Here is a 27,099-nt window from a genome sequence, read left to right as displayed (position 1 = left end):
ACTAAACAGCATTGCAGTACATCATTTATCAGCAATGTTTAGCTTTTAATTTTTACTATACAAGTCAGTTATCAACCATTTCTTATACAATGACAACTTATTCAATCCTCTTGTCGACAGTGAAAAGCACAATAACGTGAACAATATCTGTGCCCATCTATTTATAGCACAATTTGTATATTTACTGTGATACCGTTACAGTGAAAACTTTTGGAAGTGTATCTGTATTTCACAAAATCATTTTGACGTTTGTATCTGTTACACTTTTGAATCACAACAAAATGTGCTACAAATAAAGGTCGAAATTCACAATACGTTTTGGTGCTTCACTAAAAAAAATTACCTTTATGATATAATAACAATAATAATAATAATTTACAACATTTTATATAGTGCCCTATATATTTTTTTAAATTACTCTAAGGCGCTTTACAACATATGGATAATAATATTAGTTATAATAGTGAAACAAAAACAAAGGCTTACAATCACTTTTATACATTTAAGCAAGCAGAAATCATAAATGAACAAATAAAGGGAGGTATTTACATGACGTCTTTGCAAAGAGTCTAAAATCCAAACGTGAAGAGGTGAGTTTTGATGCCCCTCCTAAATTTGGCCAGGGTATTTGACTTTCTAATAGCAGATGGTAAGCTATTCCACAATGTGGCCGAAACCCTCCCAAAGCACCGGTTTCCATAGGTCACAGTACGAGATTTTGGGACACACAACAATGATTCCGACTCCGACCACAGTGATCGTGACGGCTGATACAGGGTAACAAGCTCATGTAGGTACTGGGGAGCTGTTACATTCAATGCCTTGTATATGTACACCAAAATTTTGTACTGCGACCTGTATCGTACACTGGTAACCAGTGCAATGAATATAACACAGGTGTGATGTGCTCTCTCTTTCGAGTACGAGTAACCATCCGTGCTGAAGTGTTCTGGACCCTCTGCAGACGACTAGTTTGTCATATATACCACAGAGCAGGGCATTACCATAATCCAACTGAGAGGTAACAAGTGAATGCACCAAAATCTTGCATGCATTTACAGTTATAAAGTGCCGAATACAGCTGATGTTCCTGATCTGGTAGTAACAGGATTTGACAATAGCGTTCACTTGTTTCGCCATGTTCAGTGAACTACAAAAAGTATATCCCTAGGTTTTTAACAGCTGGGACAGCCTCAATAGTTCTGGCACTGACCTTGAGCTGGAGAGCCATTGTTTACCGACACTTTGGGGAAAAGACGATTAGTTCCGTGTTTTCCTAATTAAGCTTTAGCATGTTGGCGTTCATCCAGGTACTGATATCTATCAGACAAGCTTCCAGATTTTCTAAAATTGTATCCCAACTGTTCTGTGGTTTGATGACCATGTAAATTTGTGTGTCATCAGCATAGCAATGATAACGGAGGCTATGGCGACGACAAATCTCTCCAAACGGTTTGGTATTGATATATTAACTTTCCAGAAGAAATACAATAATGTTTCACGCGCAGATGATAGCATTTATATAAGCAAGAATGAACAAAAGCCGAGAGAGGATACCGAGACGGGTCAGATATATTTTTCTAGAGAAAAATTGTTGTAATTGGTCAAAACTAAAAAGATATCAGTTGTATCAAGCTAAAAGAATTCAATATCTCGCTGCAAAAAAGTAATATAATGTGATATCAACATCTATAAGGGTTTCTCTTTTTCACTGTGTTTACATTAGAGCATTAATATCCGTTTGTCTTTCAAGGGCTTCAGGGTTGGAAGTATCAGTGAAATCTGGGACACAGATATTTTAGTCTTGGACTCATGTCGTTCTCGTCATATTTCAGCAGTTGTTTACGCTACACATTATCACTTCTCTCCTCTCCACACAGAATAATGTGTCCTCGTCAGGTTTACCACCTTAAGTTTGAAGATGTAAAATTAACACATTCTTCTGAACCTGTAACATTTAACACGACAAGGTTTATCTCATAATCTATAACACTGACAATAGTTTTAAGCATATTAACATTTCCTGTCTTCACCACACAGACGGGTGTGATCACATTCTACATCCTCAGATAAGTATAAAGCATGTTTGTCTAATGCTTTGTTAAACATGTTAAAGTGTATCTCATCATTCATGTATACAATACATCAACTAAAGCCATTTCAAAATCATAACATCTAACTCTTGTTATTAATGAAAACCATTCTGTGTCTTTGTCATGTTTTACACTTTGGGACAGAAAAAAGAAAACACATTCTTCTGTTAATAGGAAATTACTTTCATTCTAATGCCGATCTGTGGTCCTAAACTGCTTACATAATAAACTCCACATATCTAGCAACTCTAAACACAACACTTCATCTATATATCAAAATGCAAACTAGCCTGTAACATAGTTAATTTCTTATACACATTGCATATCTCTAATCACCCCCACACACACACATATCTATATATATCTATATAGATATATATAATTTCCTACAGTTTTTAAGTACTGAAGCGGCAAACTTGCAGACAGTTACCAACCTGGCACTATAAAAATGGACTAGAAATTTCTGGTTCAGAGAGAATTTCTACATTGATTCCAGAATTTCTAAAAGCCTCTCTCAAGCATTGCTCTGTAGCTTGTGGTCCTGATTTCTGTGTCCAGCTGACTAAGATTTGGTAGATCTGCTCTTTGGTATTGTGAGGGTGATCTGACTGAATCTGGTCGATTTCTGCTTCTATAAGTCCAAGGTGACAAGCTAGTGCTTTGAATTCTTTGCCGATTTTTGTAGATATTCGACGGAGTTTCTCATTTGGAATAGCACCTGGTTGTCCGAAGTTGTTGCCAGACGTGCACTGATCCACTGTAAAACACAATATAAACTTGTTTAAGTCATTAAAAAAGTTATCTTGGTTGGTTAGTTATTAAGTATTTTTATGAACGCCTGAATATCAATCAAATGAACGTTCTGTGGTGCAAAAATTACATAAACACATGAATGTTGAAAGATGCAAGGCTCAAAAAGCTGTCCATTGCAGAAAATGGTGGACCTGATCATACAGTTGCTCTCTCAAGAATGTGTTATGCCAGCATAAACATTTAAGGTTTCCTATGGCCTCAGCACTTATAAAAATTGACACAGGTCCTGACTTTACATTATGTGGATCTTCATAAATCGCCCACACATAAAACTCCACTACATTCAGTAAATTGTGGGACTAGCTGCACTCACAAAAAAGACGAGTTGACAGAGTCAATATACGTTTTGCTTTGTGGGCGTATAGAGAAGGTCATTTGGGCAGTTACGGATAATAGATGCCCATGATTTCAATTTACATTAAAAGCTAGAACTAAAACTGGAAATGGGCAAGACATGTCTGAATGAAAAAGATCAAATCCAGCTAAATATGATTGAGTTACAGTTAAAACAGTCAGTTTGGAGAAGGAAGTCAAAGGGAAATGCAGGAGCAAATGCATATTATGGTGACTATTCAGGGCTTCCAGTTACCCCGACAATTAGTAAGATATCAGATAATCTGGTAAATCATTATTTAACAGCTTTATGTTCACATTGGTGAAACGCTACAACCTGTAAGACTGATGCAAAGCATTTACAATCTAAATAAGTAATTATCATGAAAGAAAAAAAGAAAAAAATATTTTTCCCCCATAACAAATCATGAAATATATCTATTTAAAATAATGATACATTGAAGTTTTAACTTTGCCTTCATTGTACATGCATGTTACTCCAGTTCTGGGGTCAGAGGTAAGCTATATATGCATTTTGTTAATCTTAATAGATAAATACTATATAAGATATGCTGCTGGACATTTCTTTTTCAAACTTTCAAACGATAAGGTCAAAGGTCAAAACATATGTCACAGTGACTTACTTCTGAAACTCAAACTCTGCACTCTACCATCTAACTAATATTTGCATATCTCATCTAGTGTTACTCTAAGTGAAGTTATATATATGCTCCGGACAAAATTTATCAATGACAACTGGGTTCAAGAATAGATCATAGTAACATACATGTCCTTTTTATATACTGCACTTCACCATCATAACACGTACCAGCATACTGATTTTGGTTTGACATAAAGAATAGAACATATTCTATAGACGATTTATTTTAGGTTAAAGGTCAACGCTAAGGTACTAGTAAAAAAAATCTGGTTTATCCAAGTGAAATATTATTGAAAAAATGCCCAAGACAAACCTTTGCTATGGTTAATGGCAAAAAAAAACTACTTCTTGTACTCTGCGAAATGTGCCTGTATATCACATATGGTTACAGATGGTGATAAAGTATACACAATATGTGCCAAACAAACGTATTTTAAATGTCAAGGTCAAAGGTAAAAGAACAGAAATCTTTATCCAATGTAAAGGTCAAAGGTTGGAGCACACATGTAGATCACAGTGATCTACTCTATTAACTCTGCGCTCCACCATCCCAAGGTGTAGTTATATGCCAAATCTGGTAAAATAGCATAAAATTTACACACATTATAATCTTTTTGGATGGACAGAGAGAAGGGACCGGCGAGGAACTAATACACTCATCCTAAGTATTCTTATACCGTACTTCGGGATATTTTGGATGTGGTTAATTTTTGGTATATTTGGTGCACGGAATGAATTAGCAAATAATGAACACGCCAAAATTTCACAAGTCGGGTGAAATACAATCTTGATGTTGTGATATTTTGAATTTACATTAATTTAATAATAAAAAAATCTCACCTTCCTCATTGGTGTCTGTAGCTGATACCTAAAATTAAACAATTGTATCATTACTCTTCAACTAAAACAAATTGGTATAGGTTCCTTTATAATTATTCTCATTCCAGATTAAACAATGTAAAATGATAAAATATGTTAAAATTCAGTCTGATATATGTATGTCATCATCATATACAACATTTAAACTAGCTAGCGACACCAATAGTCGTGACAATAACAACAAGAGGCCCAAAGGACATATTGCTCACCTAAGTATAGAGCAGTCATGGAAAAATACTTTTCAAACTGTCCATTCATGATCCAACTAAACCTTCAAATCAAACTTTATTTTAAGCAGTAAGTTTTCAGAAATATAACAATTATAAACTTTATTTATTTTAAAACACTTATCAAACAAGTTATTTCAACTTATATTAATCACTCTTGTTGGCCCGGATGTAAGAGCGAGGGGGTCTTAGTGTGGGAGGAAATCGGCGTAACTGGAGAAAACCCACATGGTCGGGCAGGTGACCCCAACCTTTTTACGTCCGATCGGGGAATCGAACCCCGGCCGCCTTGGTGAAAGGCAAGTGCGCTATCCACTGCACCACCCGATCACAATGGTTACATGTAACAGGTTAACAACAGACCTCAGGCAACTAGCTCTCGGTAGAATATTTGAAGATTTCTGTAGGCATTCTTTACAGCATTTCAGAAGAAAGATTTTAAAAATGTACCTCTATTTCCCCTTTAGCCCCCTGCCCCTCTGAATCAAAGGGGTGCTGCATACCCTTCGTTTATACAAATTAGAGTCACCTATCACAAGCAAATTAAACCAAAATCCCTTTATCTCAGAAAAGGGATGTTTATTTCTTACCTTTATTTCACATAATCATTTGGCCCCTACCTTCTGTTTCAGGTGATGTAAGTGTGTTTTGGGGGAGGGGGTGGTTCTACAGTCTCCAATTTTACCAATTTCAGTCCTCTTGACCTAACAATTCTTTAGATAACATTAAGTCAAAATTCTCTCTCAGGCAATCTAGACAAGTAGTATTTTAAAGGAAAGTTTATTGACAGACGGATGCTCTACCACAATGTAAGTTAAAAATCCGTCTCCCCTTCCTTATGGATAAAGGACTTTACTTGATCTAGGCCTCATGTTGTATTAAAGGCGGTCAATGCCCACTGCCAGTGTATTAAAAGAGTGGACTTAGCAACAGTTCAAAACAGTGTAGCCAAGTTACGCCTTCTATCACTGATCACAGACCCTTGTGGTCAGCCTCTCAATTGTATGATTTTGAATCCGCAGCAGTTCAGAAGAAGATGTTTGAATAAAAATGTTGACAGACCGACAGATAAAGTAGATTTGCTTATTTAGATAGCACGGTTGTTTATCTGAGATATCATGGTTATTCATCTTAGATAGCAGGGTTATTTCTCTGAGATATCAAGGTTATTTATCTCAGATAGCAGGGTTATTCATTTGGGATAGCAGGGTAATATGAGATATCAGGGTTATAGATATGAAACAAAAGGGTTATTAATCTAAGATAGCAGGGTGATTTATAAGACAGCAAAGTAATTTATCTCAGATACATGTAGCAAGGTAATTTTTCGGAGATTGCAGGGTAATTTACTTGAAATAGCAGGCTTTGTGAATACGTTTATCTCACGTTTTGTGTTTGATTTACATGAATTTTGTCTGAAGACGATACCTGATCAGGGAACCATAGCTGTAGGAGGCAACGTCTGCTGATGATGTGGCTTTCCTTCTCATGGTCATGACACGCCACATCTTGATCTCCTGATTGTACAGCCTTTACTGACAGCAAGCCTTCATGAGATAGCAGGGGACTTTTCCCACACTTCAAATGCAGTGTGAATGGCAAGTTCATGTGGTATCGGCCCAGAACACGCTCCAGGGTCTCTGTTACAAATTGTCGTACCAAAACACATGTAGAGGTTTCTGGTGCGCATTTTTCTCTACTGAACCTGAACAGTCCAATTTGAATGATGTTGTCATAGAAAGTCACCACCAGACGTGTCAGCCCACCATTCAGATCAAAGATCCCACAACCACAGAAAATCAGGAACTGTTTCCCCTGTTTTGCAACTGAATATTTGGATAGACAGGCAGCAACGAGACGGTGGAACACAGCAGTTGGCAGGAAATTGTTCTTGAAGACGTAACACAAGTAGGGGGTTCTGTTTGTGCCCTTGACATAGGTTTCCATTTTGCACTCTGTAACGTTGTCCTTGAGTAATGATGGCACGAAGTAGAATTCTTTTTCTGATGTGTCACTTTTGTCATCATCTGTGTTCCCTACATGGTGACTTATGATGTGAAGACGTTCCATCAGACCCAGTATATGCCCTTTATGTTCACAGAATCTGTCTTCTCTTCTAAATATTGCATCCACCATACCTAGATACAGCTTTCCAGAAAGGTTGAGGGCCTCCCAGTGATCAACCAAACTTGGGTTCTTGATGCAGAATTGCCTAGCGGTGATTATACATTTGAAGGCATCTATCAGCCACTGTGGGTTGAGAACTATGTGATTCCGTAGACAACCTTCACTGAAGTAAATCATATTCCCTTTGGCATGCTGGAAGCGCAAGAACAAATCTAGTTTCTCTTCGTCATCAATGGGAACTCCAGTATTTTCGTCTAGCTTAACAACATTGTCATATGACATGATGTTGACACCTTCAATCTTCTTTTCCATCAATGCTTTTTCCAGGGTAATCCATTTGGCTGGAATCTTTTCTCCCCAGTATGTTTGCTGTGATGCAAGTTCCACAATTTTTTGCCTTAGGCTTTCCAATTCCAGCTCATCGGGAGGATCGGAAACAGTGTAGTCTCTGTCAATCAGGTGACAAGAAGTGGGTGTCTCCAACAGATACTTCTTGATATCCTCAAAGTATGATTTATTCTTCTTTTCAATGTCTCCCTGTAAACAGATAAGTCATATAAAAACAAGAACTGTAAGCCAAGATATCCCATTCCTCTATAAACTAGAACTGTAAACCAAGCGCTAACTAATACCTCCCACTCCAATTTAAACTAGAACTGTAAGTCAAGTGCTAACTAATACCTCCCACTCCTATATAAACTAGAACTGTAAACCAAGCGCTAACTAATACCTCCCAATCCAATATAAACTAGAACTGTAAGCCAAGTGCTAACTAATACCTCCCACTCCAATATAAACTAGAACTGTAAACCAAGAGCTAACTTATACCTCCCATTCCAATATAAACTAGAACTGTAAGTCAAGTGCTTACTAATACCTCCCATTCCAATATAACTAGAACTGTAAACCAAGTGCTAACTAACACCTCCCATTCCAATATAAACTAGAACTGTAAATCAAGTGCTAACTAATACCTCCCACTCCAATATAAACTAGAACTGTAAGCCAAAGGCTAATTAATATCTCCCACTCCAATACAAGGAGCCCAGGGACCCTGTATCACTCATCTGGATATCTAAGCAATCATAGCAAAATATTCTCCAAATAAGATCCAAGGGAATTAATGGGCCAGACCCCAAGGCATATCCTTGTAGCATATCTGTAATAGAATTTTCAAAAAATGCCCAGCAATTGTATATATTCTTTTGGTGGGGATCTCAGCCGTTTTGAAGTAATGACTTTGGTTAAATCTCCAAGGGTGGCGCAGACCCCGGATCCATTCTGGAAGCAAATGTGCATTCATATCTTTAAACTCTTTAATTGTTTATTTGGGGAATATCAACTGTTTCCAAGTTGTGACTCAGAAACTGGGTCCCTAGTGTGGCCAGATCCAAGGGTCAATGCTAATATCATGAATGTGTTCCACTCTTTAAGCCCAGCATTTGTGTACTTAGTTATGGGGTGGAGATTTCAACTGTTTAAAAGTCATGAACCAGGGACTAAGTGTCCATGGGTGAGGCCAGACCCCAGCGCCATCCTGGAAGCATATGTGCATTCATTTTTTTATATTCAGCAATTGCATATATGGTTTTAGTGTGGGGATCTCAACCATATCCAAGTAATAAACTATATTTGGCCCCATCCCTTAGTCCTTGGGGTCAGCCTTCCATTTGTTTAATTGTTAATCCCCACCACCTAGGGATACTGCCAACAAAATTTAGTTGATATCCATCGCTTAGTTAATGAGAAGTCCTAAAAGCAAACTAGCCAAATAACCCTTTTCGGTCCCGCCCCTCAGCCCCCTAGGAGGTCAACCTCATCATTTGTACAATTTTGAATTTCCATCACCTAGGAATGCTTCCAGTCAAATTTAGTTAAATACTATCAGCTAATAAACTAGAACTGTAAGCCAAGTGCCAAATAATACTTTCCACTCCAATATAAACTAGAACTGTAAGCCAAAGGCAAAGCATTGATTTATTTATTTACTGAGCTGTTCACCTATTTTAGAAGTTATGCCACAGAGCCATATTTCGTGTACTCCCCCAGACGTAACATACTTGCATAGCAAATTTGGTAAAGCAAGGTGAATTGGTATAAGATATGAACCAAACAAACGTGTTCAAAGGTTAAAGTCAAAGGCAATTAAAGTACAGGTCACATTGACCTACTTTTTGTATCTGACCATCCCGTGATGTACTGCATTCCAAATATATTTACTCCAGGTGAAAAATCATCGAAAATATGTCCCGGGCAAACTTGTTTCAAAGGGTTGAGGTCAAAGGTCAAAGCATAGGCCACAGTGACATACCGCTTGTATTTGATTGTTTGATCAAGTAATATTAACAATCAATACACTTTGAGGTAACTCAATGTATTGCAGGTGAAATAGTATAGATGATATGCCGGGATAATATCTTTTGTAAAACAATATGAAAAGGGGCATAACTCTAAGATGTTTTGTGCAATTCTAATGCGTGCAAAAGGGCACAACATCTCATAATATAAAAGTATTAGGCCACGTCTAAGATACATTTGACACAAGTTATATATAAAGTTTGATCTTATCAGTTTGATCGAGTAATGTAAATAGTAAATGCACCTTGATGTAACTCAAACTGTTGTGTATAAAAGACAACCTTCAAAGTGAGTTTGTCGTTTAACATATTTACTAGTACAGTACTTAATGTTTAAGAAATAGCACCAATCAGTGCAATATGGGAAAGATCTGTTTAGTTCTTCCTGCGGCCATCTTGTTTTTATTATCACTCTCAAAATAGAACATGCACAACTAAGGACCAAAGAGATTACAAAATTAAACTGTCAAATTCAAGATGGTTGTTTTGTTTGGTGGCCATCTTTTTTCTCGATCAGTCCCAAAAATCCACATGGATGAGAAGGGAATATTGGGAAGCTTCTTGTAAAATTTCAGAAGGATCCCTCTTGTTTTTCTCAGAAATAGTGCTAACAATTATTACTCTCAAAATTAAAGAACATTAACGATCATCTTGGTTTTTCGATTCAATACGCGTATCTAAGGATCATAATAAACTTTCAAATGAAATTTGAGATATGTTCCTCCGGTACTGTCGCACATTATGTTTTTTTGAGCAGTCGCGAAAATTTGATACACATAACCAAGGACCGAAGCGAACCTTCATATAAGATTTAAGAAAGACATCTCTTGTACTTTCTGAGAATAAGCACTAACAAACTTTAACTTTAACTAACAACATTTAAGACGCCTGCCTGTCGGCCATCTTGGTTTTCTTATCAGTCCCAAACCTTGATATGCAAACTAGGAACCCTCATGTGAAAAAGCGCCAACGAGAAAAGTTTAAGGAGGCACAGACGGAGAGATGGATTGAAGAAAAGATGGACAGAATGATGGACGGTCGAACGGAGGACGGACCTCGGATAAAGGGTGATTTGAATAGCCTACCATCCAAAATACACGACGAGCAAAAGGGCACAACATTACATCATCTGGAAGAAGTATGCTAAATATGAGAGAAATCGCTCTGGTAGTTTTTAAGATATGCTTGACGCAATATTGCTGACAGATGATTAGTCGGAGTAATTCCAATAAACTCCCCAGAATGAATAAATGTAATGATTTAAGTTATGTACTTCAGTCTGCCCTACTAAAGTTGATTGCAAAATATCTGAGATGGGGAATTAAATATGTTTCTTACTTTGCACAATTCTCCCATCACTATGCTCACATTAATGGCCCATTCAGCCTGGTAAAACTTTGATTTATATTGGATATGAAAATACTCATCTTTTTATGACTAAAAAAGTCAGCTATTTTCCTAGTTTGCTTTTATGTTAGCATCATGTACTTACATTTACTTGTCATAGAAATTTGCAAAAGTGATTTTTTATCAGACTTGGACTTCAGTCTCTTGGTTATTAAGTAGATGTCGGCTTAAGTTGAAATGGAGAATAGATCATGACAAATATATATCACTACACAACTATATGCACAGACTGAGGGAGCAATAAATTTACCTCAACCTTGTCCAGGTGTGTTCCCACAAGTATCACAGGCGGCAGGTGTTCAGCAGCACCGCTGTATAGGTGGACAGAGTTCATCCAGTATGATACAAAATCTGTCATAAAAGATATAGGTTTATTATTTAGATATTGAAAGAACCAAGCAAGAGGAATCTAGAACTTCCCCTCCTACTTTCTGAGAAATAGCAATATCAATTTTTTTTGTCAAAAATCAAAGATGAATATGCAACCGGCAGGAATCTTGCACTTTTGATCAGTATCAGAAAATGTTTTAAGCGACAAACCCTGAAAATACAGTGTGATAAACTGTTAATGCTCGATATACTGCTTCCTTAAAAAAATATCATAAAAAGTCAACAAAACACCGTATTTTCCAAATAACATTTAGCTATTTGCTTAATGATCAGTCCTCGATCTGTGACAAATGTAAATCCATTCTCAAGTTCCACAAGTTCTTCTCAAGTTCCTCAAGTTCTTCTCAAGTTGAGATGCAATCGTTGTTTGTTGTTGTGATATGACATAATCAGAGTGTCATGGCACTGGAGGATTGGCAGTATGAATTCAATTTTTTTTTAGATTTTATCCTGAATGGGCAAACTTCACAATAGTGTCCATAAGTGATCAACGTATTTTTCTGGTAAATGTCAGTCACAAGAAAATCAATAAAAGTGATGGATTATGCTCCCTGAACAGGTCATCAAGATTGAAAAATAATGTTACTTCAATGTGAGCTGGATCTACGGCATACAGACACCAAAGTGGTATTGTGACACATCACCTTTTCATCCTACATAAATCCCTATCTTCAGCGAGTCAGATGTTGGATTTTTGGATGTATGAATGGGCGGATGGACAAAGCGGCAACTATTTTTCAGATAGCATAACATGTTAAATAATAATAATAATATATCATAAAATAGTAAATAATACTTCCCCAATGTGTGCCATAGGGTAATTGAATTCACAGTTGTAATGAAGCACCTTAGGGCATCTCTTCCATGAAGAGGTTTTGTTTCTAGCATATCTAGGTCTAAAGAAGAAGATTGTTGAAAGTTTTAGTAATTTACTCCCTTTTGGTATCTCCCCACATGCCCCAACTGAATGTAATAAAGGTGTTCTGATTCAGACCATAATGTATTCCACTCAAGTCACAAGGGGTAAGGATACAACCACATTCACCTCCTGTAGGATCCACCTTTACTACCGAACACACTACCAACTGTGTTATGCAGCCCTCATAATATGGTATGTTGTTTCATTACATTTATGCATTTTAATTTGTTACAGAAGTAGAGTCTGTGTAACAATTCAATATCAAATATCTTGTTATCATACTAACCTTTGATTTTCATTTTCTTGCAGCCAGTGGCGTCTAGAAAGCATTGATCATTATCTACAGTGTCGTTGATGTTTTGGTCAAGCCTGGTGACCAGTAGATACACAGCCCGATGGGTCAGGAAAGTGTGGTGGGTTGTGTAGAATACAAACTGTCCTGCAAAGTCCCACACACTCAACTCTCCAAGCTTCTGCAAACAAAAACATATCAAAGTCATATAAATTGTGTCAAAAGACATCAATTTGTTGTTTTTCTTTATTGTAAAAATCTGAAGAAATACTTCTCATTATTTTATGATAAAAATTGTTTTGTTGCAATTATGCAACTATACTTACTGTATAATCGAAATCACCTGAGGGAACTTTTTGTGACATAACCAAATTTTTAACAGTCTCCAGGACAAGATCACCAACAGGAGTATCATTGTCAAATTCACCAGCGCTGAAGCTGCCATCTTCAGATGTTAAAGAAGTTTGGTCTGATGATTCACCATCTATTTTTGGTTCTGCTCTTTCATTTGAAGTGGTGCTCTTGAGTGACTGTATCAGTCTTGCATTCAGGGATTGACCTGCATGTTGCATGTCTGTTAAAAACAAAGTTTTCCTTACAAAAGATACATTGGAAATAAAAACACTTCTATTTCCTAAAATTTGAAAGGCCCAAGTGAGCTACACTGAATCGTTGAATGTTTGTATATGCTTTCAAAGGGACAATTTAGTGAAGTATTTTTTTTGATTACCTGAAAATCAAGTCGAAACTGAAAATATTTATCTCCTAACGAAAGTTTACGTAGTTGATAATGACCCAATTTGATGCCAACGTCCAGTGTGGTCAGTTTCATCTTTAGGGAAAGCCGGTGATAAAAATAGCTACGACCAAAATAGCGCAATATCCGGGCCTTTCTGTGAGAAGTAAACATGTACAGCACTACGCTGTCGACAACACAGTGTCAGTTATGTGTCTGAGTTCACACATAACACATTCTTGAATTTACACAATACATCGCAAGTAAGATTTATAAATATCATAATACATACCTCTAATCATATGTTTCTGTTCACATTTGTATTTGAATAAGAATGAACCGGTTCAGTAAGAGCATGCACGCACTTAGAGGGTGCAGCAGGAAGAATTTTAAACCGCAGAAAGTACTATATCAATAGATCACTCGATCATTTATAACGATGTTTGAGCTGAAGATGATGTTGGAAGATGATTTTGATTCAAAATAAATGCATGTACTTGCAATTGTATTCCAGAGACCCTTCCATCTATGTAGGTTACTTATTTCAGCTGACAGTTTGATACTATGACAGTTTGGGCTTTAGCCATCTTGGAGTTATTCTCCAGACTCAGATATACTGGAAACACATCTGGGTCTTGATAAGATTTTTTAATTTAAGCCAATTTGACCCCTTTAGCCCCATCCCTCAGCCCTAGGAGGCGGGCCCGGGTCCAAACTGTCAAAGTATCAAACCGTCGTTTCATAGTTATAATGGTTGTCAAGTTTGAATAATTCCCAATTGAAAATGAACCAAACATACACAAAAGTATCATTTTCCTATATAACGTATAGAAGACTTCGCCCCCTCTTCAGGGGCAAACATGGATTCTGGGGGTCATGCAATTACAACTTTGAAAAAGCACCTCAAGACCCTTCCATCTATGATGTGTATTGGTTTCCAGCCTATCTCAGTGTGAAGAAGATGAGATCTGGCTATATGAACCCATTTGGGCTCAGCCCCAAAGCCCCTGGGGATGAGACAATGTTAAAAATCTCAAAGTATCAAACTGTCATCTCAAGGTCATAATGTAAATCAAGTTTGAATGATTTCCAGTAGAAAATGAACAAAATATACCCAAAAGTTGCATTTTTCTATATAAACTATAGTAAATTTCACCCCTTCCCCAGGGGCAAACGTGAACCTCGAGGGTCACGAAATTCACAATTTTTATAAAGTACCTCAAGACCCTTCCACCTATGAAGAGTATTGGTTTCCAACATATCTGGGTTTGGAGAAGAAGATTTTTAATATTCAAGCTTATTTGACCATTTTTAACCCCGCTTCTCAGAGCCCCTGGGGTTGGGAACCATATTAATAACACTTTTGGTGCATATTTGACCAAGGAAGGTTCTTGCAAAATTTTATTAAAATCGGATCAGCGGTTTCTGAGAAGTCGAAAATGTATTTTTTTCGGACGCACCATGGTAGATGCACGATGCACGACGAGCGACGACAAAGGCGATTAGAATAATTACAAGGATTAAAAAAATAATCTTTACCCAGCGTTGTAATTATGTCCCATAATATATAAAGTTAATAAAGATATACCAGTGCCAACTGTGTTCCAGTCGTTATCATGCAGGTTTACAAAACTGTAGTGAATATCAACTCCGTCAGTACTCCTTGCGCTCTCCGGTGGTATAATTCGTGGAAGCCTCAAGAGATTGCGAGTAAGCGTTGTCTTACCAACCTCTGTTTGACCGATTACAATCACCCGTAAACTATAGTCTGCCTCCTCCTTTTCCTCCAAACACTTTTGATAGAGCTGTATGGAATACGGGTCCATCTGCAGGATCTCCGCTGGTAAATTGTTCCCTCCTGTTATGCAAAGCATATTTGTTAGTAGAATCACCTGATATAACACAGACACATATGAGGTAACCAAATTCTGCCATATCAAGGTATACTATCATAAAACAGAAGACTCGACATCTGGCCCAAAGGGCCTGTAGTGCTCACACGAATATTAAGCAATCATAGCAAAATATTCTCATTAAATATAATACTGCAAATATTTCTAAACTGTCTTTGTCTCCCCGAATCTAGGGGGTCAAATCGAAGGATGCTTTGAACACCTTTATGCCTAGCTCAAAGAGGATCTACATTTTTCATTTACAAACTATTGGTTCCTTAGTCAAAGGCACCAAATAAATATATATATAAACAATACTTCAATTTAAGCATTCATATGTTCATATATAAATTTAATATAAAAAACAACAAGAGGCCCATGGGCCTTAACGGTCACCTGAGTAAAAAATGATGTTATCGATGTTGCCAAATGAAAAAGAAATCATTTTGTAACAAAGATAACTTGAACTACATGTAGTGCAAAAGGAGCATGAAAAATCTGGGTAGTTTATGTACTATGTACAAATAGTGGTTCTATCAGTCAGCTGACAGGACATGTCCCTTTTGCTCAGTTTTGTTCAGTGGTAGAGCATTGACCTTCGGAACCTGGGGTATTGGGTTCGATCCCAGCTGGGACACCTCATCTTTTCACTTCTTTCTTTCCTGTTACAGTAGAACGAGCTGTTTGATTTTTTTTTTATTTGAGTAAGGTTACTGGTTAAAAGAAAACAGCTGTCCTATCAAATATCTAATATATTGATTCAACAATGAAGAGTTTTTGTGTATTGTAATCTGCAATTTGGAAGCTTTGCATCTTTTTATACTGAACATAAATTACATACAGCTAAATGGTAAAAAACAACAAAATTGTGAGTTGACTACATCATCTAAATTTAACACCAGTTGATATGAGAAAGATATTTGTTTTGAGCTTTTTGTGATAAAAAAGGTCGCATATTTTGTTAATAATATTAAAACTAACATGATAAACGACAAACATACAAAGTGTTGTTGAAGAGAACAATCAGGCCTTTGGCAAAGTTATTTATAATATAACACTATGGATGTGTACGCCATTCTTTTTTCTTTTTTCTTTTCCAGTTTAATCTTCTTGAAAAAATAATTTTGCTTCTGTGCATGTGTCAGACATTGCTTGTTCAGGGATAGTACTTAGGTCAATGAAGCCATTTCTGAGTCTGGAGAAGAATTTCAAGATGGTCAAGCCCAAACTGTCATAGTATCAAAGTGTCATTTCAAAGTTATAATGTCTATCAAGTTTCAATGATTTCCAAAAGGAAATGAACCTAAGATACCCAAAAGTATCATTTTTCTATATAACCATAGTAAACTTTAAGACCATTCTATCTATGTAGATTATTTTTTCCAGCATATCTTGGTCTGGATAAGTTTTTTTTAATTTAAGCCAATTTGACCCCTTTTAGCCACGCCCCTCAGTCCTAGGGGGGCGAGCCCGGGCCCAAACTGTCGAAGTATCTAACCGTCGTTTCATAGTTATAATGTCTGTCAAGTTTGAATAATTTCCAATTGAAAAATGAACCAAACATACCCAAAAGTATCATATTCCTATATAAAGTATAGTAAACTTCGCCCCCTCCCCAGGGGCAAACATGGAGTCTGGGGATCATGAAATTCACAATTTTGATAAAGCATCTTAAGATCCTTCCATCTATGATGTGTATTGGTTTCCAGCCTATCTCAGTCTCAATTCAATGCTAGAATGATGTATGATAACATAAGGCGTTACATGACATCCTGTTTTTTTCTCTGATCATAATGGTTGTACAGCTATAAATATATTATTCATACAATCAATCTTTACATGTTTACATCCAACTGAACGTGTACGTATCACAAACCTGTAGACTGGCCTTGATCTCCTGGCCTTGATTTCTTGGCTTGTGATGGACCTGTTTAAGTAAAACAAATGTGCCAATAACTTTCACTAAAAGATCTACCTGTATTCAGTCCAAGATCATTAGACAAGAGGCCCAGAGGGCCTGTATCGCTCACCTGAATATTTAAGCAGTCATAGCAAAATACATGTATCCTCATTAAATATTATATTGCACTACAAATATTTCCCTCGCAAACTTTTGTCGGCTCCATCTGGTGAACTACTAGCCAACTATTATTATAAGATTCTATGCTTTTTGGTTCTTCTTTAGAAGTTGCTTGACACATTTTTCAAGTAAGTCAAGGTCATTTTCATTCTCAAACGTTGTCAGGCTCCATCTCAGGAAGCCACCAGTCAAATATTAAGATTCTATACCTTTCAGTTTTTCAGAAGAAGTCGTTTGAAGTGTTTGACATATTTGACCGCTGTGACCTTGAAAGTTGGTCAAAGTCATTCTCAAACTTTGTCACGCTCTATATAAAGATTCTTCGGGCAGGTGAGTTAAAAACTATACTAAAGTACCAGTTTCTACCTTGTTATTCATCCTTTTCTCGTAAGCTTTTGGCTCTATAAACTAGCTACAGAAATAAGTTTCGACATCAGCATTAGGAATTCAGTAGTAAGTGGTTGTTGCTTCTTGGCGCTGTGACACTCCAACATACACTAAACCTACTAATAAGTAATTTTGTAGTCTTTGAAAAGTATGTATTTATGAATCTAGACAGTTGTCACTAGTTTTGAACTTTAAATATTAAAGTTATTAGCAAATATGTTTGGTAATAACATATAGTAAATAATTTAGTTGTGTGAGTCCTTAACAGTTACTATAAATGACATCATGCATAATGCTTAAAAAATGACAGATTTTGATAAAGATAAGATTGAAAAAAATCTCACTTAGGTGTTAATTAGATTGTATATGATCATCAGTATACTACTTGAAACCATCTACATATAATGGTAAATCAAATACAAGTTTGTTTCAGCATGGTAACACATAGGAGACTATGAGAAGGACTTTAAAACGGACTTGCCGATTTAGAAATGTATCTGCTCGCGCCAGGCGAGATAATCAACTGGAACGACAATTTATGATTAATATTGGTGAAATATACATAGCAGTAGGTATATAGAGGAAAAATTGTTTATTAACAGCGTTCTTCAGGGTCTGTTGAGGAAAACAAATTACACAAAGCTTGCACGTGATTAAAACGAGTGGTCACCTACATATGTGGTTGCCCTCTCGATTTTATCAACGTGCTAGTGATGAGTAATTTGTTTCTTTCAGGATATATCCTGAAACACTATAAATTGGTATCTGTTATTACATCATTTATTTGTAAGAAGCAAATAAGAAACAAAGTACATTTCTGGATTTAGAATATTGTTTTTGTTTGAAACCATTAAACGAACTTTCATTTGCAAATACGCTCCAAAAATGTACGAAGATTAGCATTAAACAAAACTGTGAGGCGGAACAAAACACTCTGACATACTTAAAAGCTTTTTGATGCATTGTTGTATCCAAATTTAAGGGAAGATGGAAATGTAAGAAGAAACAGCTTTTTTTTACTCATTGATGTTGAGGATTATTTTTGTAATGTGGTGAAAGGAGGAAACATACTGTACTTATGTTAGAAATAAAACTTTGCAAAGATATATTATACATGTACAATGACCAATGACCAACTTAGGTTAAAGGAATATATATCCTCTATGACTTTTAAACTATTTATTTGTATAGGAACTGTATATAAATGCTTTCTTTTTGAAATATCTGAACGTCGGATGCATGTCTAATGATCTCCAAGCTGACCTTAATTTCATGTCATATCATGATGGCATAACCCCAAGGTATGTATATACAACAAATAAAACTTATCGGTGATAGCCACCAGAAGGCCCAAATTGGCACCCCTCCTTTGGTTATCATTAACCTGATTCGAAACATTTTATTTGGCTTTGCAGTGTTATGCTATTACTCATGTGATAGTTCTACTAACACATTTACAACATTTACAACATTCAAGCATTTACGTTCAACTTATTGGAAATTTGAACAGTACCAGGTTTTCTTGAATTTCTGTGGAGAAAAACTGCTTCGAAATTTAACAATTAAATTTCAATGATGCAGTAGATATTTCATACTGTCTCACAGTATTCTTTTGAAATATCTTCTGTTATGGTTTTGTTTTTAGAGAAGATTATCCTTCGGTACTAACGACATCTTTGTTTTTATTTGATTTTTGAAAAAAGGTTCTATCAACGTCTTTTGATTTCTTATATTCAAGTTAATCCTTATGATTTAATCTACTATACACAATCCCTGTGGAAAACCACTTTTATTGATGGACTCTTTTCTCTTACAAATTATTACGCTGCTGTGTCAGCCAATCAAAAGCGACGCTACAAACGGCGACGTCGCTTTTTATGTAATGGGCTGATAACATAAATGTTTAATTTAAGCCAATGAAAAATATACACAAATAAAAGAATAGACATTTGATTAAATATGAGTGAAACAATATTATATTTTAATGTTTACCTAATTTTGTTTTGATTTGCTACCTCCAGCTTTTTTTCATTTGACTGTCGGTAGGGTAAGCACATGAGAATGCTCACATATATCAGTGATCACCGGTTATTTACTGCTGGTGTTTGATTTTCATTATTCATTCATTGCGCATGCTGATACAAAGAGAAACTTGTGTTATAATTATGCATTTGGTTTAAATGTAAACCACGTGTACCTGCTTTCAAATAGCCTAATCTAAGGCTATCCTTACATTACAATAGCCAAGTAATTTATATAACTGTACACTGTATGTTAATTGATTCGACAGCACACAAAGTCAGTTTAAACTTATATGCTTTTGTGTGTATGTACATCCAGGGCCAAACATGTCAATGTTTTTGTCATTTTCACGTTAATTGTACACATGTTGTGTCATCGTTTATAACAAATCTATGTACATTAAGTTAGTGTTTTATGATTTACCACACCCTAGTCACAATTAAGTTGTAATTTGATTCTAGTTTGGTATTGGTTAAATGGGTACTGGGTACATGTTCAGTACACCCCTGTGTATAATTTAGTTTTCTTTTATTGTTTACTACAATGTTAGTAAATCATATCTATACACGACTATGTAAAAACGATTCCTTGAACAAGTCGAGACTTGAAACTTCAATTAATGATGATTAACGAAAATGAATTATTTACAAACTAATCATGTCTATTATAGATTGACTAATACATGGCGTTTAATAGTACACGTTACTGGGAATTTCAATATTGTTGTCAACAACTACTGATAACGGAATATTTGCCTTTATATCAACTAGTACAAATGTTAACAAAACCATCGACGATATACTTTACCTTAGATACCCGGTAGTTGAAAGCTTCTCTGATGCCGAACACCATTCATAGGGATCTCTATGTAGAGTATAGTGATAGGAACTAGAGTACAGAGGTAGGAACTAGAGTACAGAGATAGGAACTAGAGTACAGAGGTAGGAACTAGAGTACGGAGGTTGGAACTAGAGTACAGAGGTAGGAACTAGAGTACAGAGATAGGAACAAGAGTACAGAAATAGGAACTAGAGTATAGAAATAGAAACTAGAGTACAGAAATAGGAACTAGAGTATAGAAATAGATAGTAAAGTTCAGAAATAGGAACTAGAGTACAGTACAGAGGTAGGAACTAGAGGACAGAGGTAGGAACTAGAGTACGGATGTTGGAACTAGAGTACAGAGGTAGGAGCTAGAGTACAGAGATAGGAACAAGAGTACAGAAATAGGAACTAGAGTACAGAGATAGGTACTAGAGTACAGAGGTAGGAAATAGAGTACAGAGATAGGAACTAGTAGAGTACGGAGGTTGGAACTAGAGTACAGAGGTAGGAAATAGAGTACAGAGATAGGAAGTAGAGTACAGAGGTAGGAACTAGAGAATAGAAATAGAAAGTAAAGTTCAGAAATAGGAACTAGAGTACAGTACAGAGGTAGGAACTAGAGCACAGAGGTAGGAACTAGAGTATAGAATTAGAAAGTAAAGTTCAGAAATAGGAACTAGAGTACAGAGGTAGGATCTAGAGTACAGAGGTAGGAACAGAGTACAGAGGTAGGAACTAGAGTCCAGAGGTAGGAACTAGAGTACAGACATAGGAACTAGAGTACAGAGGCGGGAACTAGAGTATAGAAATAGAAAGGAAAGTTCAGAAATAGGAACTAGAGTACAGAGATAGGTACTAGAGTACAGAGGTAGGAACTAGAGTATAGAAATAGAAAGTAAAGTTCAGAAATAGGAACTAGAGTACAGAGGTGGGAACTAGAGTATAGAAATAGAAAGTAAAGTTCAGAAATAGGAACTAGAGTACAGAGATAGGAACTAGAGCACAGAGATAGGAACCAGAGTACAGAGGTAGGAACTAGAGTACAGAGATAGGAACTAGAGTACACAGGTAGGAACTAGAGTACAGAGATAGGAACTAGAGTACACAGGCAGGAACTAGAGTACAGAGATAGGAACTAGAGTACAGAGATAGGAACCAGAGTACAGAGGTAGGAACTAGAGTACAGAGATAGGAACTAGAGTACAGAGATAGGAACTAGAGTACAGAGGTAGGAACTAGAGTACAGAGGTAGGAACTAGAGTACGGAGATAGGAACTAGAGTACGGAGATAGCAATTAGAGTATAGAAATAGAAACTAGAGTACAGAGATAGGAACTAGAGTACAGAGATAGGAACTAGAGCACAGAGATAGGAACCAGAGTACAGAGGTAGGAACTAGAGTACAGAAATATGAACTAGAGTACAGAGATAGGAACAAGAGTACAGAAATAGGAACTAGAGGACAGAGATAGGAACTAGAGTACGGAGGTAGGAACTAGAGTACAGAGGTAGGAACTAGTGTACAGAGGTAGGAACTAGAGTACGGAGATAGGAACTAGAGTAAGGAGATAGCAATTAGAGTATAGAAATAGAAACTAGAGTAAAGAAATAGGAACTAGAGTACAGAGATAGGAACTAGAGTAAGGAGATAGCAATTAGAGTATAGAAATAGAAACTAGAGTACAGAAATAGGAACTAGAGTACAGAGATAGGAACTAGAGTACGGAGGTAGGAACTAGAGTACAGAGATAGGAACTAGAGTACGGAGATAGCAATTAGAGTATAGAAATAGAAACTAGAGTACAGAAATAGGAACTAGAGTACAGAGATAGGAACTAGAGTACAGAGGTGGGAACTAGAGTATAGAAATAGAAACTGAAGTTCAGAAATAGGAACTAGAGTACAGAGGTAGGAACTAGAGTACAGAGATAGGAACTAGAGTACAGAGATAGGAACTAGAGTACAGAGGTAGGAACTAGAGTACAGAGGTAGGAACTAGAGTACAGAGGTAGGAACTAGAGTATAGAGGTAGGAACTAGAGTACAGAGATAGGAACTAGAGTACAGATGTAGGAACTAGAGTATAGAGAGATAGGAACTAGAGTATAGAGAGATAGCTAAGTTGAAAAGATGTCAAAAATTCAAAATAAATGAACTTATTTTTCCACGGTCATTAAATAACATTGATATTAGACGCCTAAAGAACCTCTGTACATAAAATCAGCATCCTAACACTATTATTAAGTGCACGGTGAGCCATTACAAAACAACTTTAACCCAAACTTTACCCTGCAGATTTTGGCAAAGATAGTCAAGTGGAAAACATGTCAAAAATTGAAAAGATATATCCATTTTCAATCCACAGTATTAATGCTAGACCCCTATAGAACCTTTACTCAAATAATCAACATCCTAACATCATTATTAAGTGTATGGTAACCCATTACAAAACTTTAACCAAAACCTTAATCAAAGGTAAACATTTATTTCACCAGAATTATCAGAATATGTCGAAAAAACTTACATTATACCAGCGTCGGTAGCGGACGCTCACCGATACATACACAGTGTACACAAGGACTATTTAGTATTACATGTACGTTTTTTCCGGGATACATGAATGCCAAAAAGCAATCAACCAATGAACATGATAAAGTAAATTATTTTGAAATTATCGTCTATCATATTTATTGTAATAGCAGATTTCACTATGTACTTGAAACTTTTGCAGACAGAACAGCTTTTCATGCTGGTCAGATCAACCGAAAGCAAAAGCGCCGCATACAAGGGGTTGGTTTCCTGTCATCAAACCTGGGGCTAAACCCGTTTACTACCAGTCTGGGCTAATATACCCATGTGTGTGTTTATGTGGTACTGTGTATTTTACTACTGAAGCACATGATGAATGTAAATATGTAAATATTAAAATATATAATTGAAAGAAACTAATGTGTACCTTCATTATTTGCTAGCGTTATAAATATCTAATGTATGTATACCTTGACGTAGAATAACGACGTCACGCAAAATGCAACATATTTTTTTCTGTTTTTGTTCAATTTTGTATGTGTGTTTGAATGCTTATTTAATCAAAACCGTTCAACGAAATGATATGAAACTGTTATAGGGCCGTTTTGGACCCTTCGTGGTCAAGGACCTACTCCTTTGTCTTACTCAAAAGTACAATACGTGAAACAAAAGCTTCGATATGTGCTTCAACAACCCAAAGTTAGCAAAATATTTAAATTTCTAAATAAATTGTCAGTGTTTGATCTTATAGTGTACAACAAAAAGATCATTAATGAAAAGATGCAATGTTTTCCTGAAAAAGGCCATTTTATTGTCAAAGCGAATGAAACACCAACATTGTACTGATTTATTACCAATAATATAGTAGGCAGTACAGTATAGATAGCTGTACTTGCAAGCTGTTTTCAAAGGCCTGTAGTAGTACCTTTCAAAAGCTGTAAAATGTGTCATATCAGGGAATTATTTGTTTCATATATATTCTAATAATAGCCCAGGTGATTATTAGAACACATGAGGGAGAAGTCGATTCATGAAATCAATCGTAACAACTGTACTTCATGAAGTAATTTAAGGAGAGGCGATTGGAACATTTAACAAGTTCAAATAATTTTCATGTCTATTGCTTCTTTCATACTCATTTAACAAGTTTTTAAATAATTTCCCATATCCATTGCTCATTTAACAAGTTTAAATTATCTCAATGTCTATTGCTTATTCCATACTCATTTAACAACTTTAAATAGTGTTTATGCCCACTTATTCCCTATCATTTAACAAGTTTAAATTATTCCCATGTCTATTGCTTATTCCATACTCATTTAACAACTTTAAATAATTTTCATGCCCACTTATTCTATACTCAATTAACAAGTTTAAATTATTCCCATGTCTATTGCTTATTCCATACTCGTTTAACAACTTTAAATAATTTTCATGCCCACTTATTCTTTACTCATTTAACAAGTGGTTTTTTTCCCATATCCATCATTTATTCCACACTCATTTAACAAGTTTAAATAATTCCCATGTCCATTTCTTATTCCACACTCAATTAAGAAGTTTAAACATGTTTATCATTTATTCAATTACTGATGCCGAGTACTAGATTGCTCATGTAATGTAAGTAAATTGAAATTAATGCTTGTTTGTTAATAGGATTTAACATTACAACCCGTTACTGGACTGAAACCAAAGGAAATGGAGAGTTAGACGAAGGGGAGGTAATAGATGCAGACGTACCTAACAGCTGTTGTTGCTGCTGAGGAGTGACCTGTTTCACCGGCTGGGAACCTGGAGCACCCTGGATCTTTTGTTGCTGAAATGTAGATATATTTCATCAACTAATTATTAATAGACTTCCAAAATCATCAATCTTGGTGTGACTATAGACATTGAAGGATCTCTATCTCACCGCAGGCACCACATTAGAGAAGTAACGTCATATAATGTTACCACAATTGGCAAGCTACCCAAATTGGTACTTGGTCAGAAAATGGTTCCAATAGTACTTCAATATTAAATTTGAGCATTTTCCTCTGATGGTATAACAAAACAGATATTTATCAACATGTCCACCAAAGTGTTTTTTTTAGAGACATTCTAAAAAGTACATGATGACTTCAAAGTAAACATATCAGAAAACGATTAAGGGAAGTATGTCGACTAAATAATTTAGCCAAAATAGGATGATTTTGGACAGTTAACTTTTTTTTTTTTTTTTTTTTTTTAATTTTTCAAGATTTTCAGAAGATGTACATTATACAGAACATCACATCAACCACATCCACTCATCCACACATTCACACATATCAACTATTGAAATTATCATCATCCTTATCCTCATCATCAACCTCATCCTCATCTTCTGATGATTATTTTATACAATCACCAAGACACATTCAATTTTCACGCACTTTCACACATAGAGAGACAAAACTAGAACACTGACAGGTCAGTAAGGGCCCCGTCTTGTGGCAATTATATCCCCCATAATCATCAAGAAGCAATCTGCCCATATAGCTGAGCTTGACGTTTGACATTTGGACTTCAAAAAGAATCGCAAGGAAGCAAAATATCCATTTTACATGTACTATGATGTGATGTGTTTCCTTCCACCTCCATATTTGCTGGGCTAACAGAAATGTAATTACCGGTGCAATACTCATTTGCTAGCTTTGATTTGTTTTATTTCACTTTATATACCTTCTCAATCAAGAGCCGGGGTCAAAGTCAGAGATCCACTTTGTCTTTGACCTTTGGACCCAAATGACCTTGACCATTAATCCATTGACCCTGATCTTTGGTCAGTTGACTTATTCTTTAATTCCTACCAACTTTGCTTCTTAATATCATAACAAAATGTTCATCAGTGAAAATACAAAACTTGAACTTGACCCTTTGGACACCGTAACCTGGACCTAAGGTCAGTTGACTCTGTGTTAAGTTCTGAACAACATTGCTTTATAATGTCATAACAAAATGTTCATCAGGGAAAAGGTACAAAATTTAACCTTGACCTTTGACCCAATGACCTTGACCTTTGGTCAGTTGACTCCTTGTTTAATTCTGATTAACTTTGCTTCATCATGTCATAACAAAATGTTCATCAGTGAAATGATGCAAAATTTGACCTTGACCTTTGAATCTAATGACCTTGACCTTTGATCTGGACTTTTTACTTCATTGTGTCTCTTTGTTTAATTCCGAACAACTTTGCTTCATAAGGTCATAGCGAAATGTTCACCAGTGAAAAGCTACAAAATTTGACCTTGAACTCTGATCCGATGACCTTGACCTTTAGTCAGTTGACTCCTTGTTTAATTCTGATCAATTTTGCTTCATAATGTCATAAACAAAATGTTCATCAGTGAAAAGATGTAAAATTTGACCTTGACCTTTTAACCTAATGACCTTGACCTTTGACCTTGACTTTTTACCTCAATATGTATTTTTCTGAACTGAACATCTTGACCAAGTTTTATGTAGATCGGTCAATAAATACCAAAGTTATCAGCCAGGAACATAATTTGTGGACGGACAGACAGACAGACAGACAGACAGACAGACAGACAGACAGATTAATTACTATAGGGCACCCGTATCTCCGATACGGGGCGCTATCTAGACCATCACCTGGTACTACAGGTGTGACTAGGCTGTCACAACTACAAGTGTGACAAGGATATCATCACTACAAGTGTGACAAGACTATCATTTTTTACAGGCGTGACAAGATTTTTTACCACTTCAGTTGTGACTTATCATTACAGGTGTGATTAGACTGTCATCATAACATGTGAGCTACAGGTGAGACAAGATTGTTACCAATACAGGTGTGACTAGGCGGTCGCCACTTTATGTGTGACTAGACTGTCACCACTACATGTGTGACAAGGCTAACACCACTACAGGTGCGAAAAGATGATCACCACTACAGGTGCGAAAAGATGATCACCACTACAGGTGCGACAAGGCCGTCACACCTTCAGGCGTGACTAGGCTGTCACCACTAAAGGTGTGACTAGGCTTTCCCCACTACAAGTGTGACAAGAATATCATCACTACAAGTGTGACAAGAATATCATCACTACAAGTGTGGCAAGGATATCATCACTACAAGTGTGGCAAGGA

At 36.2% G+C, this 27,099-nt stretch overlaps 1 protein-coding gene across 3 annotated transcripts in view; it reads right to left on the bottom strand.

Moving 5' to 3' along the window:
- Positions 1-2,227: 2,227 nt before the first annotated feature.
- LOC110458736 overlaps positions 2,228-27,099 on the bottom strand; it is a 44,510-nt gene continuing 19,638 nt past the window's right edge. For all 3 annotated transcript variants that reach the window (XM_021510621.1, XM_021510622.1, XM_021510623.1), the window contains 9 exons: positions 24,709-24,784; positions 17,003-17,053; positions 14,823-15,092; positions 12,825-13,072; positions 12,493-12,679; positions 11,148-11,248; positions 6,435-7,670; positions 4,741-4,768; positions 2,228-2,850 (listed from right to left, as the gene is read on the bottom strand). In XM_021510621.1, the coding sequence (XP_021366296.1) occupies positions 2,534-2,850; positions 4,741-4,768; positions 6,435-7,670; positions 11,148-11,248; positions 12,493-12,679; positions 12,825-13,072; positions 14,823-15,092; positions 17,003-17,053; positions 24,709-24,784 (2,514 nt within the window). In that variant the 3' untranslated portion in view covers positions 2,228-2,533. The remainder of the gene's footprint in view (positions 2,851-4,740; positions 4,769-6,434; positions 7,671-11,147; positions 11,249-12,492; positions 12,680-12,824; positions 13,073-14,822; positions 15,093-17,002; positions 17,054-24,708; positions 24,785-27,099) is intronic.

The sequence above is a fragment of the Mizuhopecten yessoensis genome, unplaced genomic scaffold (genome assembly GCF_002113885.1).
Source record: "Mizuhopecten yessoensis strain PY_sf001 unplaced genomic scaffold, ASM211388v2 scaffold9737, whole genome shotgun sequence".
NCBI lineage: Eukaryota > Metazoa > Mollusca > Bivalvia > Pectinida > Pectinidae > Mizuhopecten > Mizuhopecten yessoensis.
The sequence above is the reverse complement of the archived record's forward strand: the minus strand, read 5'-3'. Positions and strand labels throughout refer to the sequence as shown.